At 44.7% G+C, this 19,463-nt stretch overlaps 1 protein-coding gene across 1 annotated transcript in view; it reads right to left on the bottom strand.

The window, feature by feature from the left end:
- Positions 1–19,463, bottom strand: part of LOC116843854 (zinc finger protein 423) — an 88,647-nt gene that overhangs the window by 45,011 nt on the left and 24,173 nt on the right. The window contains exon 4 of the mRNA XM_032814688.1: positions 13,895–13,966. Coding sequence (XP_032670579.1) covers positions 13,895–13,966 — 72 coding nt within the window. The remainder of the gene's footprint in view (positions 1–13,894; positions 13,967–19,463) is intronic.

The following is a 19,463-nucleotide window of genomic DNA, read 5'->3' as shown; positions in this document are numbered from 1 at the left end:
GAGAGAGAGAGAGAGAGAGAGAGAGAGAGAGAGAGAGAGAGAGAGGATTGTAAATATATATTTTTTTTTTATTGTAAATATATAATCTACTACATACAGAATTATTTTTCTAATATTTTTCTGAACCAGGTTTAACGTTATACCAAAATATAAAAATTTAGAAGAAATAAGAAATACTAGAGTTGCGTGTTACTAATTATTATGCAATATTTTATTGTTATCATCATTTATTTATTCTACAGTGCAAAGAGTAGAAAGTTAAATTTTTCGACTCTAGCTTATATAAGTTTCTCGTACGTGCTTTGAACGCGATGTGTTTAACAACACGCAAGGCTGCAATTAGCGCTCGGGGCGTACCTTGAAAATTTTCGCGTTATTCTCAGATGAAAATCGTTGTCCAAGGCAGAAAAACCCGGAGTGAAGTGCAATTACGAGTTGGATGCGACTTCTTCTTTGAGGACTTCCTTAAGAAGACACTGGCACTTATGCAATATCGCGGCCTTTAAATGTGGACGCGCGTCTCGCGGCGAAGGTGTAGAGAGCTAAATTAATTTCAGACTCGAGTTGTTTTCGGATACTCTGTTAACATTCAAGCACTTTCGAGCGTAACACGCTTGTGGGACTCGCCATTTAAGAGCGCTCTCCTTTCTTTTATATGCTCCCTTATCAGCTACGAGTATCTTTAATTAACCTTGTTTCCTGAGTCAATTCCGACGATTTTCTCTTGTTTTATCCTTTATTTCCGATTGACGATCATCTCCGCGAACTGCGTAGCTGTATGTAGATTTTTAATTAGCCGCTTCCCTCTTTTTGTTTACAACTTCTTCATCCTGCTTAACGATACCCCCTTCCCCTCCTGTAATACCGTTTCTCGAAATAAAGTTTTAATAAAGTCTATTCGAAATAAGGTGCTCGCGTTGTCATTAAAATTTTGCGAAAAGGTCAGTTAGATAAACGAAGGTGGAACTAGTAGATAAAGAAGAAAAGAAAAGGAAAAAAAGGCAGAAATCTACGATTGCGGGGATGCGCGAGCGAGCGGGAAACCAGGTAAACAGCCGGCGGAAAAATAATACGGTGGTGTAATGGTACGGAAGTGCGCGCCGGTCCAGAGGGAGAAGAGAGAAGGAGCGAGAAAGAGAGGCAGGACGTTGTCCCGCACTTTGCAATTCTCTTCGCGGAGAGAAAGAGGAGGATTGCCGTTGAGGCGAGATTTGCGGTTGGTTTCGCGAGAATAGTAAAAGGATATGCCTAACGCTATGCGGAGTACTTGAAAGTTATATTGCACCTATACGGTTTAGCCCTTAAACGCCGCGCGAGCGGGCGAGATGCGCCGCCGAGCGCATTAACTCCGTGGAATTTTCATTTGAAATCCTCGCCACTAAAGTGACCGACGTGCATTCCGTGCGCCGTTCCCGTCGTTAAATCGTCTCTCGGAGAGACCCGCGACGCGGCTCTAATCGCGAACGCTTAGGCGTTTCGGACGACGCAGTCGCCGCGATTATGCGCCGTTGCGTCGTTACGCTCGGATCCAATTGGATAATCTAGATATCTCACCTAATTCCATATATCGCCGCTTTAACGCCGACGAGCAACTTCAGGCCGTCAAATGTCTCGTTTTCTAATCGTAGTTCCAGATTAAGACGTTCGCATGAAGATTGAGCGAAAGGTGGAGGTCACAGTTCAAAGACACTGTTGACTGTTTACTCGCCAAAATCAATAACGAACATTTTACTTGACGCTATTTCGACGTTAGGTAGAATTTACATTGATTAAGATGCATTAACTGCATTTTCATTAAAACTACTTGGCATTTATCATTGAGCCAGAAGTCATTTTTAGTCTCGTATCGTCTCTGAATATAATACGATATATGATATGATATAGTATGTCAAATTTTTAAAATTAGTCAAATAAAATTACGATACATACGTGTATCCAAAATAGTAAGGTTTTATTGAAGTTTGAGTCATGTTAGATTAAATTGTGCGATTCCTACACTAACAACGAAGATTCGCGAAGTGTGTGTCTCCGATTTCGAATGAAACTTGGCATATTTATAAAGTGGCCAAAAATAAGAGACATATTTTTTTTATCGGCAATGGCGCAGATTTAAGGGGTGAAACTACCTTTCAAAGTTTCATGCCCCTTTTACTATCTCTGTAACTATTGGAGATAGAAAAAAACTTTTTAGACAAAAGTTGCGGTTTTTTATAAAAAACAAAAAAAAATAAAATGGGCTAAAAAGCTTTTTCTATCTCCAATAGTTACAGAGATAGCAAATAGGGCATGAAATCTTGTAAGAGAAAAAATATCTAAAAAATAAAAAATATTTATTCTGTAAATACTCTAATAACATATTTAGTTATACTAGAATACAATATTTTTCAAATAACAGAATATATATTTTCTCAAGAGCTTAGCTTTTAATAAAAGTAATTATTTATCCTACTTAAACAAAAGAATTTAGATTTAAGTAAATATGTTAGTTACCCACTGAGAGTAAATAATTTTTAGATATTTTTTTCTTAGCAAACGGAAATATCTTTTTTTTGTAGCAATCGGAAATATCTGAAAATTTTCTCTCTTTTTCATATATAAAGAAAATCAAAATAATGTGAATTCTCATGGCGTTCGGATTTTCCACAATTTATAATGCGTCTTTCTTTAACGGAACTTGTGACCGATTACGAGACGTTTCTGATACTTCTCTCTGCTTCAGACTCTGCGTTTCAATTCAGAGTATCGATCGACAGAAGGATCGATCGTGACAGATTGCTTTTACGTTAGACGATGCGCAAAGTGCAAGCGCGTGGACGCGCATCTCCGTGCATGCATGCGATATTTAATGCGTGTCCACGTCCGCCGTGCAGGCCTGTTGTCAGCGGGAGACCGTCGGCCATCGGGACGGGCAACTTTGTATGTAGAGATCGACCTCGCATCGATCCTTTAATATCTGTCTCTCGTTTCACGTAACTTTCTCTCGTTAACAAATCCCCGTGACAAAAATTCTGTACTGGTAACAGTCGTATATGCGCGTACGTGAGAATGAAAGAAAGAAAGAGAGAGAAATAGAATCACGATTTTAACATTCTTTGTCTTAACAGAAATATAATTATTTCAGTGAACGTACTCAGTGTACTAAAGGTTGAACAAAAAATTTGTTTTCCGGGCACAAATCCTGAAAAATTCTAACGAGAGAAATCCACCTCGAATTTATCAAATATCACACTCTAGGAGAAGATGCTTCATGAATTTGGTAACGTCACCATATCGTAAGGATTAACGAGTGACGCGCTTTAATTCAAATTCCTCGGAACGCGGTGGCGTAAAGATTTAAGGCTCCTCATTTGAACGTAATGTCTCAATTTGTAAAAGCCATAAATCGTGCAGCCCCGAGGGAATATCCTACGTCACGGTCATCCTGCGTGTTCTCGCCAGTCGCGTTTTCACCGCGAGGACACCGAGCAACGTGCGCGTTTAATTATAGCCCCGCGGTAGCGCCGGGACTAAGTGTTCCGATTTAACCCCCTTATCGGCCGCATTAATCTTCGATCCGTCGGCGCAGATCGAGAGAAGTCATTCTCGCGACGCGGATCTATTTGTTTCAATATGAAGGAGCGGGAGCGCGCGCACCGCCGCCTCCTTGCAAGAGGAGCGAGGCGGTCGGCATCCTTTTCTGCCGGGAGCCGGAGGTGCAGGTCGGCAGATTTTATCGCACAGGACATTCCTGTACGTCCTTACGTCCTTACGTCCGTCCGTCCGTCCGTCCGTCCGTCTGTCTGTTCTTAACTCCGTTTTGTATTTCGCTTTCCGCGATACGCGGAACGCGCACCGCGCCGCCACGAGATCGCCTACGATCTCGCGCGAATCCGGACTCAGGCTTGGCTCTATTTATCTTTGTTATTGCCTTTAGTTAATTATAGTCCGATATATTCTTCTTCGTTTTTTTACAGGGAAGAAAATTTACTTTCGCCCCCCGAAATAAATTTCGCGTTCGCGTTTGTGATTTCTCCACGGTATGTATAGTCGCGGTGGAAGCACCTTCCAGCCGGAATCCGACTAATTACGTTCATTAATTTCGGTAAAAGTAAGATTACAGTGCGTTCGATTCAATTTGAAAAGGCTTTAATTTAATTAAATTCGACGAATTATTTTATTATGTTATTAATGCATCAATACGCAATTTGCTGATTGCTCGTCTGTGTATTTTTGCAACTATCGTCTCACATTAATTTCTACTTTAAGCAAACCTTCAGTCGAATCCCGACTCGAATGTCAAAAGTTAGACAAAATACAAGATTATCAGTGCGATTTCGCGCGGTAGCGTTGCTAACGCTCGAGAAATATGTACGTTCTGTCGCAGAACCGGTTGGCCCCGCTCTTACAAACGCCGCGTAGTCTTCCGTTCGAATTTCTTATGCCGAACAGTAGAAGCGGTTTCTCCTCGAATACGTTTTATTACGTTATCTAGCCGGTAGCCAAGCATGTTCGCCTTCGTGTAAACGACAGAACGAACCTTGCCCTAATTTGTCCGCGAGAACACGAGTCGCGTACCGAGGCGGTGTTTCTGAATGTGAGACATCGCTTGAATCATATGTATTTTAGAATTGAGAAATTAAGAAAGTGTGTGTGTGTATGTGTGTGTGTCTGCGGTATATATAACGGAAAATAGTTATAAATATATTATCTAAAATTCGTAAGTTATTCGTGAAACCCATTCGGTAATCAGAAGCAGTTGCGTGGTAAAAGCAGGTAAATGACATAACTACTCGTATCGTTGCAAGTAACGTCATGACGTCGCGGAATTAAAGATTGTCAGACTGAAATTAGTTCGCGCATGCACGACGTGACGATCACATAGCTCGCACGTGTCTATGGACACGTCGGAGACATAACGAGCGTCGGCGGACGGACGTCGAAACGGCCGGAGTGCGAGCGGAAAACATAATAATCCGGCGCCCGGGTCGGGGTAATGATGATTACCGAGCACTCAGCTTCGCCCGGATTAATTTAACGGCACTGTGCGTTGTCCTGCCACGCACAGTAGCCGGCATGCGAGCTTGAAACGCCGTTCATTAGGCCTCTGGGCCGCTTTCCAATTCGGGCCGCGACGACGGGAACCCGCCTCGCTCGTTTTTGTATCGCGCATATATGAAAAACGGATTTAAGCAGAAATTAACGAAACTCAAGACATAAAATTGCAAAAAAAAAACTTAGAAAAAATAAATAAGAAATTAATAAAAAATATTGATAGAAAAATAATATTTTATATTTATTTCTTGAGCTTTCTTTGCAATTTGGGGCGAAAAATATATTGTATATATATAAACACATATATCCTTTCAATACCTCATTGCTTAGTGTAATACTTTAGAGACTCAAAAGCCATTAATTTCAACTTTATTTGAACTCAATATCAATTCAAACTCAATTTCAATTTTATTTGAATCATCCAACTATTCCAGAAAGATTTATCTACAGTAGTATTGATGGAAATATAGTTACGAGAAGAAGTCCTGCTCCGTCACTGCAATAAATAATCATCAGAGACTTCCGTGTTACTGATTTTACTTCCGTTTTAGTATCATAGAAAAGATCATAGAGATAGATCACACCCCATTGCATACAACCCGTATTACTCATCCGGCGTTAAGGAGAACGGGTGAGTCGCAGCAGCGTCCGCGGCTGGAAACTGCTCGACCCTCGGTTTCTAGCATTCTCTCGGCGAGGAAGTGGAACGATAAGCGTCGTCGAAGCCGGGCGATAACGCGGAATCGCCGTGCCGGGCGGTAAAGTACGTCGCTGAGCTGCCCGGCTCAAACTTTTCCACCGTCGTAAGAATTCCTCGCCTTCGGGCGGCCCGGCGAAAGTTTTCGCCTAAATTCCCGTGGGTGCCGTGTGTGCGTGTGAAAGAGAAAGAGAGCAAGAGAGAGCGAGAGAGAGAGAGAGAGAGAGGCGTCGAGCGGGAAGTGAAGAAGAAGCCGCGCCACCCCGTTCTGCAACCACCGCCTGCTACCCTGTCATCCCTGTTCCTCTATAAGGAACCGCCACTACCAACACATTCCCGATAACACGAACGCTCGATACACCGGGGATGCCCCCATTGCGAGATTCGAATGAGGAATATCGATACATGGGTGTCGAAGGATAATGGAATTTAGATTAAACAGCGCGCCGGAAAATATGTATGAAACCGTTGAGGGAAACGGTGGCATAATTGAGGATCTCGGAATTACAAGGAGCCTCGAGGCATTGTTTAGGGAATACAAGGGGAGAGAATCATTTTTGAAATTAAAATGACGACGGAAATTCTGAGAGCCTGTGTAAACAAGAGCACATAAAACTATCGCTTCAATTTATCTTGGAAAATATGTGGCGATCGATAAATTCTATTTACCGCAAACACAACGATTAACAGTTTACACGCGAGAATACCTTTGTCCTGGTATATTGAGTCCGACCTTTTGTTCTTTTGTATCTTTTGTTTTTGTATCTTTGTATTTTTTGTTTTTCCTAGGACAAGTGAAAAGAAAAAAAAACACGAGTGAACGATCGCGTATATTTAACACGTGTTAGAGCATGTTAGTATCCGATGTAATTGTTGTGATCAATTAATCCTTGACTACAGCGGCCGTTATTCCCAAATTACATTATAGCGCGTTAATTCAGCGAGATACGTTTCGAACAGCGCCGTCAGCGGCAGAGGCACGATGATTTCAGGCAATTTGCGTCCGACCGTTCGTATTAATCTTTTTTTATCGCACCCTCCTCCCCGGAGGAGAGACGTCGCGCGCGTTCCCCTCGAAAATTAATAATTGCCAAAAGCTAATCCCGCGGTGGCGAACGAAATTTCCGTGCGAGATTCCTGCGGGCTCCGCTCGCGCCCTGTGCGGCCTTCCCCGCTAGATCGGCGAATTGGTGTGTGTGTGTGTGTGTGTGTGTGTGTATGCGCGCGCGCGCGCGCGCATAACAGCTCGACTATACACGTGCTCGCGTTCGCGGGAGCTCGCCGTTGGTGTGCGCGCAAATGTGCGTGCTCTCGCGGCATTCACGTGAGAAAACTCCCTGGAGAAATAACCGAGTTGTATGTAATGCACGCCGAGGCATTGTAAGGGGGTGTAAAGGCGGCCCCTGCCATGGCCCTGGTGGGGAAAAGAAGGAAAGCGAGACGCAAGAGAAGAAGACGACGACGTAGACGAAGAAGAAGAAGAAGACGAAGAAGAAGAGGGCGACGGTCTACCTTGCAGGTGTGAAATGCGCGTCGTCTCTTTCCACCCTCCTGGATTCTCCCGTCGTTCCCTTCTACTCGTCTACACCTCCTGCCTCGACGTGTATTTATTATTTTATTAGCGTCGGGAGCGGAAGCTATGAAAACCTGAGAACCCGAGCGGAAGGAAGAGGGCGTGAAGGTCGAGTATTAAGACGTTAATTTTCTAACGAGAACGTGTTATCAGCGTAATGATTCTCTATCTCAACGGCGAAGAGTGGTCAAAAGGTTCGATATAAGAAAACTGGCAGCCCTTTAATTATTGTCCTTTAAATATTGACTTTTGCTTTTTAGACTATTTATATTAATGATATTTGGAGTGTTTTTTTTATATTCAAAAGTTATATATCTCGAAAAAAATGTAAAATTTTTAATGCAGTCAAATGTTTGTAATACTACTGAATGATACGTAAAAAAAATCGTTTAATGATGTCTTAAAAATAAAGGATTAAAAATTAAACGTTAATTTTATATTTCTCTATAAACGCTGGTATAAGCTACTTTTACTTCTACACTTTTGAATGTTCATCCTACAGCGTAAGTAACGCTACAGCGGAAATATATTACACTGCGGAGAGAAATCGATTGTACCGTCAGTCGATAAGACCAACAATTGTGAACGAAGTTCAGAAACCCGATGATAAGACCGATAAAAGTCATGGAAAACAAAGATTGACAAAAAAAAAAGAATAGAAAAATGATTTGAAAAAACCAAGATTTGAAATTAATCATGTACAATTCAAAAGAAAGCTGAAACTGAGCATAGGAAATAAGCTATATTATAATAAATTTTTTTAAAAGTAAAAACACATTACCTCGTCATATTTTATGAAACTGTTCACTCTCGTTCTTTACTTAATAAATAAACACGTGCCGGCTGAAAGTATAATTTTCAAAAGATATATTGGGGGAATTCCTGGAGGGATTCCGCGGCATCTATAATCATGCAGAAACAACACGCGAGGGAGCTTCGGAATTTTTGCCGGAATCAATAAAAATACCGACGAAGGATCACGAGCTTTGTGTGCTGTTCAAAATAATGGCAAAGGTTCGAAGCGCGAAAGGTTAAATAATCGCGATACGCGGCCTGCGGTCGACGACCCGGCTCGCATTTCAAATTCGGCCGATCGCCGGCGCGTGGTGAAACTTCCGAAGTTTATTAAATAATAAGCGAGTTAAGCCGACGCGGCGTTGCCCGTAGAGGCAGACATTTAAAGTGCCCGTCCGTGTCCACGTCCGTCCGCACTAATTACCGCCGTCGACCACCAACCATCGCGCCGAGTGGACAGCAGCGAATCTCGTCCGGACGAACCGACGAAATTAACCTGCGATCGTCGCGATCGATATGCACATATATATATATATATATATACATGTGTATATATATATACACATGTGTGTGTATATATATATATATATTCGTTTGTGCCTGCGCGACTGACACAATTTCCAGCCGCCGACGCTGTCAATTAGCGAACACTTATATCGTGCATTCGGCGAGATGTCACGCGATTTATTGATTCCGTCCCGATAATCATCCTCATTCTCGCGAGAAACGGCTTTTGGCGAAATAAGTCGCCACGTTTTCTCGTAATTGCGCGATTGCTTTGCGATAACGTCATTTTTGCACAACGACGAGCCTTCCCTACGGCGTCTAGTCGAACTTTAAAAGGAAGAGCTCGAAAGCGAGAAATGATCTCGACTTTTAGTGTAGAAATATACTTTCCCGATCATCAAACCCGTCTATCTCTAACTCCTAATTAAACCCCTTGAATAACAACGTCACTTGTCAGAATTTTGTAATTATGACGTACACGTCTAATTACATGGAAATGGTGAAATGGCAACTCTCGTGATTTACTCATCGCTTATTCCGGCTTCTTAAGGATGCCGGGCCGAAGATAGGCTGTGCTTCTGCCGAATAATAGATGACGAGCTGCGAGCTACCTCGGGATCCAAAGACGGACGCGAGTTAAATTTTCAACGTGTCAACTGAGGTTGTTACAAACCCGGTGTTAGTGAACCGACGAGAAGACATTCAACCGGCGCGCAAGCTAATCAATGCGGAGCGCATTCGCGAGAAATATAATGACGTCTATTCGCGCGCGCGTCGCGGGAACTCGATCGCTCATCCGAAATCGCCCGCATGATTGAAAAGGCTCCATTGACTAATTACAAATTAATCACGACTGACTAATTACAATTTAAAGTATGTAGTCTCGTTACTCGATTCGTTGTGTAATTCATTTACATGTGAATAATTAATTATTTATCTCATTTCGAACTTTCAATAATTGATCAGCTAGCGAAACGAGCAAAGAGTCGCAATTGTTTATTCGGCCCGTTGTTATTAAAATAATACCCGGTTTGATATGAATAGCCGTTGATTGATACACGCATTGCGAATGGCTAGATATCACATATACATGCAATCGCGTTTACAGCGGACTCTCGTGCAAATAAAACATTCGTCAATGACTATCGTAAATTAATAATAACGCTCATCGATGTTTCCTCCGTTCGCGTACCTGTCCACCGAAGTATTATATTGTCACACTTGGAAAAAAGAAAGACCTTGTCACCAGGAATTATTCGTTGATCATTCGACGACGCAAGAACTTCGCGAGACTCCTGGAGACATTTATCATTGGAAAATAATCCAATATCGCGGGTGAAGCTGCGCACAGCCGAAGACAATTCGCGAGAATTCTCGCGCGATCGCCCGAGCTTAATCCGTTTTTCAGGCGATTCTCCCGCCAGAGATAAACATCTGAAATGAATTCGGTTTCTTCGGGGATACAGAGAGCGATGGAGAGAGCAGCGGAGACGACCCAACCGGCGGAGGTTAGTGGTAGATGGCTAAATTAAGAGCGGGGAAGAAGGGAGCGGGCGAAGCCCGAATCGAGAGAAACGAGTCGAACGCCCGTAATGCGAGGCGCTTAAAGTTGCAATGGGTCTCTCGGGTATACAGCACGCGGGGTCACAACGGGGGTGGGTGTGAGAGGCAAGGGTGAGCGACGGGATCGAGTGACTGACTGACTGGAACCGAAAAGAGATGCGACCCGCCTAAGAGATTGGGATCTCTGCGAATCCGAGAATGCCCGTCGGGACGAGAGCCAGAACTTGTCCTTCGTTGGCGTAGGTGACTGTCCTCCTCTCCCCCCCCCCTCTCTCTCTCTTTCTCTCTCTCTATCTTTCTTTTCCGTCTCAGTCGTGATAAGCGTGACCGCGAAGGGGTTGAAACGACTCGCTTTTAATTCAGGGTGATCCCGGTGCTTTGGTTTCGGAGATCGCGAAACGTCATTGTTGCCTCTCCTAATTAAATTTCGCGATGTTACACAGAGATAGAGATACTCATGATACACGTTTTTGTAATTATACATATCGTGATTATATATCGGCGAATTATAAAGCAATATATACGTCTCCTTTTTTAATGATTCATGCTGTAATAATTAAACGGAAGAAGAGCGCGAACTTCCACTTTGCTACATTGAAATCCGAGGGTTGCTTTCGAGAATGCAAGGCGTTCGGATAATCACCAGATTACCCGAAGGTTCGCGACCCTTCAGAAACTACGAGAATTTTCTTACGCTCTCGCGCTCCATTCTTCGGAACATATGCCAGTTAACTTCCGTGCCGTCAACAGTAAGTCCCAATGAATCTTGCCGGGCTCTGCCGTGTTGTGAACAAAGTACTATTTTCATTTCAAATGTAACAGAAGACAACGCGGCGGAGAAGGGAGAGAAAGAGACAGAGAAGAAGGGGAGAGGTTAGAGAGCTAACTTGAAGGGTTAATTAAGTGTTTGTTCGTCTGACAAGCTCGGCTTGCACATCTCTAAGTACAAACTACTGCCACATGTACGAACGGCGTCTGGTAACCGCCATTAAATCTAGTCCTTTCATACTGGAGTACTACACATTCCCTTTGTGCGCCATGCGCGCGCCAACTTATCCCGATCTAAACCCTAATGTAGGATGAAACCCTCGCGAAGGGGAAAAAGGTAACGCGGTCGCGGCAATTTGCGGAAATTGCTCCGTGCACGCTTACGTCTAATTCGCAGTTAGTCTTGCCTCTCGCCAAGCGGTATGTTATTTAGAGTTATACGATAAAAGCCTGCCAAACGGAAGCTTCTGATATCGTCTGGCTTCTTGCAACGAAAGGAAAACGATCATTATGATAATTTAATTCAAGAGAGTTGCTGAACATGTCGGTCCCCTAAATCGTACCTCATCAATTTCTTCATTATTATTGAATATGAACGACATTCAACGATAAAAACGAGAAATTAACGTGAAAATGTTCAGATTACATCTTATTTTGTACGTGCTATAAACATTTAAAAAAATCAGATACGATTGATGCAGCGCAATTTAAGAGACGGAACGATTTCAACAACTCTCCCCTACAAGCAAATATATCGCGATCGTATGTCGCAAGTTTAAAATTGTTCGGTCAATAAGAGAACAAATCAAACCATTCGTACCGTTTCGCAATTATGAGTCAAATTCACAATTTCTCGGACAGCATCGCTTCGTTACCGGAAAGATCTCGCGAACTGCGAACTCTCGAGCCCTTTTGTACGGAGCTCACTGACACATTTACATCCGACGAGGTTTATCGGACAAAGTTTCCTGGCAAGGGTCGCAATACCTCAATCAGAAGACGAAGAAGTGAGCAATTGCACGAATCCTGCGTCGACTGCGTCGACGGAGCCTGAGATACACGCTCGAGAGCCACACAGAAAGAGCGAGAGGGCGGGAGGGGGAGAGAGATAGACAGACCGGCCGAGTGGTCAAGCCCTTTGGCGGACGTATCGCAGGACGGAAGCTGGCACTAAAGGGACACATTTACGTCTTCCCAGGAGTGCGCTAGCTAGCTGGCTAGCCGTCGGCCAAGCTGGCCGAGCGACCACCACCCTCTCTGTCGGCCGCCCCTTTTCGCCGTCCTGAGTCGACCGGTCAACTTCGCCCGTCCCAGACTAAGCCCGATCTCTCTGTTAGCCCGCGCTAATCGAATCACCGCGTATAAGTGTATGTCAAATTCGCGGAAACTCGTTAGCCATCATGAAAGCGGTAATCCCCCAATTATTGCGCAGTCATCGGGGAGTCACACCACGGGCTAAGGCCGAACGTAACTGGAACGTAGACAAGAGGAAAGCCTCTTGCGAATTTCCGCCGGGCTAACGACATCGGCACCGACGCTTCCGCGAGATCTCTTTGATCGGACGGTTTTCATTGATATCAGAATGGTATAATGTCATTTGTGATTAACATCGAAACGGAAAGAGGCAGACGTTAAAAGTCGGCGCGACGGATGCAAAGAACGTGCACGCACATCGCACGATTAATTCGCGGAAATGAGTGGGTCGTCATCGGAGAACTCGCGTATTAAAACTCGAAGGAAGAATAAAAGGTCACTCCCGCGAGTCTCGGGTTGACCATTTACGCAATGGTTTGTCTTAATCTTACATAAATGATGAACGACATCGCCAACACTCGATGATCACCATCTACGATCGATAGACTCGGCGAGGGAGCCGCGATGCGTACGATTGATCGCAGTGTGTCTGCTCAGCACTGATTTATCTACTGCGACTACTATTCCGCCCGGCACGGTCGAGCCAAAGAGAGATTAGTCAACTTAAGTCGGCTCAATCCCCCCGTCCCTTACCAAAGCTTCGACTGTTACAAGGTAATCGAGTTACAGTAAGCATATGTCGAATGCATGAGACCATTGTATCTGTGACTCGCGCACCGAGAAGGCAGCTGAGAGCACTATCTGTTCGCAGCTCGGCTGCGGCGTAACATGATTTCTCGTACTCGAAGCTCCGCATTGGCATATTAGTCGTGTCTCGCAATCGACAATATGTGACATGAAAAAATCATTCACAAAACGACAATCTTAGCGCGACCCGAGCAAATTGTATTCGTATCGACTTTCTGTACTCTCTCTCTCTCTCTCTCTCTCTCTCTCTCTCTCTCTCTCTTTCTCTCTCTGCTTTTTTTAATATTTGAAAAGATAGGGTAGATTGTCGCTCGGGCGAACTTTCAATTTTGCTGGAGACATTCGCAATCGGTGGCCGAACCGGCGGAAAACACGTCGACGCAAATACATTATTTCGAGGGAAGTCTCTTTGAGTATGAAAAGAGGGCTTCCCTCTCTCAGGTCAATTCTACTTTGCCCGATCGCTTCGATGTCAAAGCGGAAACCTCCGTACTGTTCGAGGTCTTGTTCGAACGTCGTAACTCAAAGTTTCTGGCAAAGTCTCCTTAAATCCTTCCGCCTCAAACCTATCTACCGCTATTCAAGGATCTTATCCCTGAGTTTCCTGCTGGTCGAAACGAGCAATCTTAAACATGGAGGGGCCGCGACCCCTTTTTATCGCTCGATAGGGCGCCTATTAGAGTCTTCGAATTAGTAAGAACCGTCTTTATGTAATCTCGGCGATTCCAGATTCGCGCTCAATTATCGCGGGACGAAAGGATAATTGAAGTTAAGAGTCTAAACGTGTCAAATAACCCCTCAAATATTCTCTCGTCAAGTTACAAAAATTTGACTAATTTGCACAAGAGGATGATATATATCGAGCAATCGATTGGAAATGAAAAAAGAAAATGACTCACCGCTGTCGAGGCTGTTCTGATTTTCCAGATCGGCAGCTTGGACGGAGGTTGGTCTGCCATCTTGCAGATAGTCTGAAACAGAAGAGATAAGTTCACGATTAGCACAGATTATACCGCGGATTTGCTTATGTATTCAGGTGTGTGTATAATACGCCGTATTAGCCGAAATCTAAACTATCTCGGGCAGTTCGCAAGATGAAGGGATAACAATAGACATCTCTCTCTCTCTCTCTCTCTCCCTCTCTCTTTCTCCCTCTCTCCCTCTCTGAAAGAGCGCAATGCGTTCTCGCACGAACATATCGAGAAGAAGATCTAAATCTCGCGGTCCGCAGGAATTCATACGTTTAAGGTTCAAGGCTCGGATTTGATAAAGACGGTAGCTGGGCTAAATCATTTTCACCGTATCATTCGTCCCTCGTCGTCCGGCCGCCGGAGATCCACGGTCGTAACCTGCTCGCAGGCGGCCCTTAATAGGGATTCCGCATTGAAATTTCATGGGATTTCGGGCGATCGAGCGGAACGAGCTCGGAGATACGCGCGGCGGCCTATGCCGCCGCAGATGATGCCGCTTGCGCGGACGCGAATAATACGGGAAAGGGTGGAAAAGAGCGGCGGTGATCCCGCGGGAGCCATACCCCGGTGATATTGGCTCCCACAGCCCATTCCTGCGCATAGGAGACCGAACCACCTTGGACCGGCACATATACACACACACATGCGACACAAGCATACACATCACATCTACACGCGCACGTGCCGCGTGCACACATACACACAGACACGCACACGCAAAGGAAGTCCAGCCAAAATTCAAATTTCCCACCGGGATACGCGCGACTTTAAGCACAACTTGCGGGAAACAAGTGTGGCCAACGCGTCGGCTCGCGTCGATAATCGAACTTTACGTTCTCGCGTCCGCGTCGAGAGAAAGAAAAAAAAGGACAAATTGCGTCCGTCACTTCGCGCGTCTCCTACGCAGAGATAAACGGTGAGACGGTATGTCGCGGTGGTGCGGTATGTGCTGTTTATCGCGCGGTTTTATTAGCACGCCAATGATAAAACACTCGCGGTCTCTCCGCATGTATTCCCGTGTATCGTGGGATTATTTTTATTAGATGTTATAATATTGGACTCAGAGTGGGACAAGCTGCCGCTCACGGGAGATTGTAGCTTCCCTTCGTGGAGATAGCGCGAAGCTACGGTTAACTTTTAATCCGGTGCGTAATGCTCTTCGCAAAATTCGTTGTGAGAGTTTTTCCGGAACCTTCGTTCTTGTGAACGTATGTGGCCGGTTTCGAGGATTGACATTAAAGGAATGCTGTAGACGAAATTTTTACCGACAGAGTATTTACCTTTTTCTGCAAAATTGTATTGGTCGCACAGAATTAAAAATTCTCTTACACAATTAGGATATGTGCGAGAGCGAGTTGGAGCATTGCTCAATATATGATATAAACGATAATTTACGTAATCGACATTATTGGAATTCGCCGTCGACTCCAGCATCCAGAAGAAAAATACAGACAACAGGACTGTGAAGAAAAAACGTGCGCACCCGCATTTTTTCTTCACAAGCAGACATAAAATCGCGATTGCGATCGTGATCTCGAGAGTGAGAGCAACGCTCGTCGACAGTGAAATCCCCCGCGGATCATAGGAATCGTTCACCCGGATCACGATTCTTCGTTAATTTCCCTCTTGCTCTCTCGTGCCGCTTCCGTGTCGTGCGAGTAACTCATTGATAAGATGAGCCGAAGAACCGCGGCGGAATAAAAAAACGTTAAGACCGCGAAACGAAAAGCCGGGCACTCAAGCTGCTGGAATTATCATCGCTCGTAAGTCACAGTGCGAACATTGCAGCTGCGGCGCAACGGCGCGCGGTTCGCGGCGCTTCGGGGACGAGATAACTCGTATAAATAACCCGGAAGTCCGCGGTGCACAATAGTCCTTTTTTACGGGTATGACTTTTGGGAGTTCCAAGGCCGCGCTTGGGACGCCGCGTTGGTAATCAGTTTGTCGTTGTTACCGAAACGCGCCGAGCGGGCCAAAAACAGGAGGAAAAAAAAGGGGGGAGAAGCGAAGAGAGGGAAGTATGTGCAGCCGGTTCACTTCGAGACGCGTTCGCGTGAATTTTTGGCGCGGCGCCCTAGATTGCACGGCGAATATTTAATTCGCGCATGAACCCCGGGAAATTGCGAGGCTCTTCGTCTCGTTCACGAAATCGTTACCATATCGCGCGTCATCCGATATCCTAAATCGAACTATTACACCCGATATTTCACCGCGCGGCGAGAATGTTATCGAGTGTTATACGCGCGTTGCAAACGTAAAATCGTAATATCCTTGTATTATAGCGCGGCGCGCGCGCGCGCATTTCGGTGGCCGCGTGCACAACGCAACAAATAAATTTACCAATTAAAAAACGAATTTGTACCGTGCGGCACAGCGCGAAATATAAAATAAAAATTTCAGGCGGAATATATAAAAGTGCCGTGGCGGAAAAACAAACTCCAAGCGAGTCTCCTCGTTCGCTCGCGCGATGCGAAACGCAACACGGAAAATTGGAAAACAAAAAAATATGTCAGTTCCTTCGCGAGAAATGATCATTGTTGCTTTCTTAATGGGCGAAATAGGGGGAGGAGGGGCGAGTAAAACGCAAAAGAAGTATAACTGGTGATGATGCTGCAAGCTAATACAGTTGTCGCACATTTATTATTTTATGTTCCTCGCGTCTTTATATATATATATGTGTGTGTGTGTGTGTGTGTGTGTGTGTCCAAAACTGTGTTTATTTTCAAAATACACTCTCTTGAAGTGTATCAGTGAATAGTCACTGATATCAGTTATAAATATAGCACTGAGCACTTTCAGTGCTATATTTATAACTGTAAATTAGTATATAATTTTCAGTGATGTTTGACTGATTCATTTTAAGAGAGCACGCATATGTATTTGCGTTACTTCCGCGTGAATAAATTCCTGTTTCGTGCGAAAACGTATGCGCATAATACGACACGATATGACCGACATCGCCCGCCACGAGAATCCTTTGATACGGATAACGCGTTTTATATTTTTTTTTCTCTCTTTCTCTCTCTCTCTCTCTTGCTTGTCGCGCGATGCTCTCCGCAAGGAAAATATTTCAAACGGTTCCGCGGACAAAAACGAACAAAATGCGGCTCCAATTTCTACATAGATCCTCACGTTACGACACACACGCTAAACGCACCAGCGGTCAGATATTACGCGTAAATACTGGAATCGATTGCATTCGGACATCCAGCATCATTTTTCACGCGCGCTGCTGTCGTTAGTGTATGTGCACGTGCGCGCACACACACACACACACATACACACACACACACACACACACACATATATATATATATGTATATATGTATAAATAAATAAATAAATATATATATATATACATATAAATCTATACACACACACGCACACACACATATATATATATATATATATATATATATACACGTATGTATATGAATTTTGGGAATTCGACGGCCGGAGCGAAGCTGTTGGGAACCGGTTTTGGTTTTGTATTAGCATGTAACTCCAGCAGGAGTTGAAGTTGCGATGGCTTGTGGGTGGTCGGGCGGCGGCAGGGAGGGTAATTACCTCCTTGGGGAGCTCCCTCTCCACGGCGTAGCCCGGTATAGCCCCAGCACGGGTACAGAGGCTTCCCACTGCTCCCAGTGGTCCCGCGGGATCGCGCCAGTGGCTCTCACGATCGCGGTTCTCATTCGCCACCGGAATTCGATCCCGGCCAGGAGCTACGTGTGGGTAAGGACGATGCTTACGATAATATCGAATATTCCGCGCAATTCTCGTGTATGGTGAAGTATCGATGACAAAGATACACTCAGTATCAGCGGGAACTTGTATCGATACTTTGCTATTATCAGAGAGCGGCGCGTAATACTTGATTCGCGATATTCCGCTATCGGGGAGCAAGACGCGGAACGAAACGCGGTTCGCCGAGAGTTACTTTTCATTTTATGTTGCGCACGCGGAGTCTGAATTACAGGAAATGAGAAGGCGCGACGAGGAAAATAATTTCGGGATTACATATGTTGTCGCTCTATCATTAACGGCGCGCTATCGTTTTACGTAATTTAAATCGAGTCCCGCGTCCCACAAGGCGGCGTAATGACAGCCCAATTAAGCGCCACCGACCCCTAGATTGGGACAGCAAAAGCGTCACGTGACAATACAAATTATTATGGTAAGCTGACCCTATAATTTATATTTGGCTTATTAACGAGATGCGCTTAATTCTATCATCGCGTGAATCGTACGCCTTATCATCATTCACTATTATCTTTCTTATTGAGATCATTAACGATGATCTCGCAAGTACAATACACCTCGATAAAACTTTAATACAATTATTTTCAGAGTTCCTTATTTTAAACAGTGAATTCTTCAATATTGCCAAGTTTGACGTTTTTATCTCCGTAAAATTACGTAAAAGCAGTAAAACTCTGCGTTATAAAAGAAAAATGTAAAATATAAATTTAAGAGACATATAAATGTAGAACAATTCTTAATAAATAAGTCAAAGGGAACTCTTAATTTTTCACTTAACAAAAAATGCCAGAATTTAAGAATCACGTTTTCACATATCTGAATTTTGTGATCTCATCAAGATCGCGATCTATCGAACTGTGCGAGACACAGAGAGCGAAGCACACGGCGCTCCGAGAGCGCTTCAATTCGGCCGGCGCTCAAATTCGAAGCGCCCGGTTGGCTGATACGTTTTTAATTGGCCGTCTCGGCCGATATCATCGACGCCACCGCCGAAACCGCCGACGAAATAAAACGCGGTCCCTTCTCGTCGGTGAAATGGAATTGCAGTCGCGGCGCTGCCGACTTTTGAACCGGCTAATTCGCCCGGAAATAATAGACACTACCGGCGCTGGTATTTGTAAGCTAATTTCGCTCATTGGTGTGAGATAATGACCGCGCGTGGAATGAGCTTTCATAATTCGTGACTACCGTCCGAATATACACGCGATAAGTTTCCAAATGCCACGTCTAAAAATAGGCACGACTGTAAACGCATACCCCCGTGTTTATTAAAACGAAAGAGACGAGCAAGAAAATTTAAGGATCGCAGGATGGAAATCTGTGTGAGAGGACTGAACGTCGCCAGTGCCAAGGTTTCGCGCGACAACAGGCGCGGAGGTCAACGATCGTTTGTTATAATCGGTGATGCGTTTACGACGGATACGCGGCGGATTTCCGTCCGGGTCGCTTAATGATCGGCCACATCGGGAGCGAGTGGCAAATGGTATCGCGGACACCCGGTACAGTGTCATCGGCACATGCCACTGTTAAGGGCAGGCCCGTCCCCGGGCAGCGTCACAAACAATAGCAATAGGCTAGCCAGTGCCACCCTACGGCATCCCACGACATCCTACGGCATCCTACGGCAGTATCCTTCGACCTGCCCGGCTCTAACACCGACTCGATGTAAGATAGCGGCCACAGGAAGAGAGAGTGAGTTAAAGAGAGAGAGAGAGAGAGAGAGAGAGAGAGAGAGAGA

This window comes from Odontomachus brunneus, unplaced genomic scaffold (assembly GCF_010583005.1).
Source record: "Odontomachus brunneus isolate Ranch 3 - 2012 unplaced genomic scaffold, Obru_v1 Obru_scaffold_036, whole genome shotgun sequence".
In the NCBI taxonomy this organism is placed as follows: Eukaryota; Metazoa; Arthropoda; class Insecta; order Hymenoptera; family Formicidae; genus Odontomachus; species Odontomachus brunneus.
This window is presented reverse-complemented; position numbering and strand designations above follow the sequence as displayed.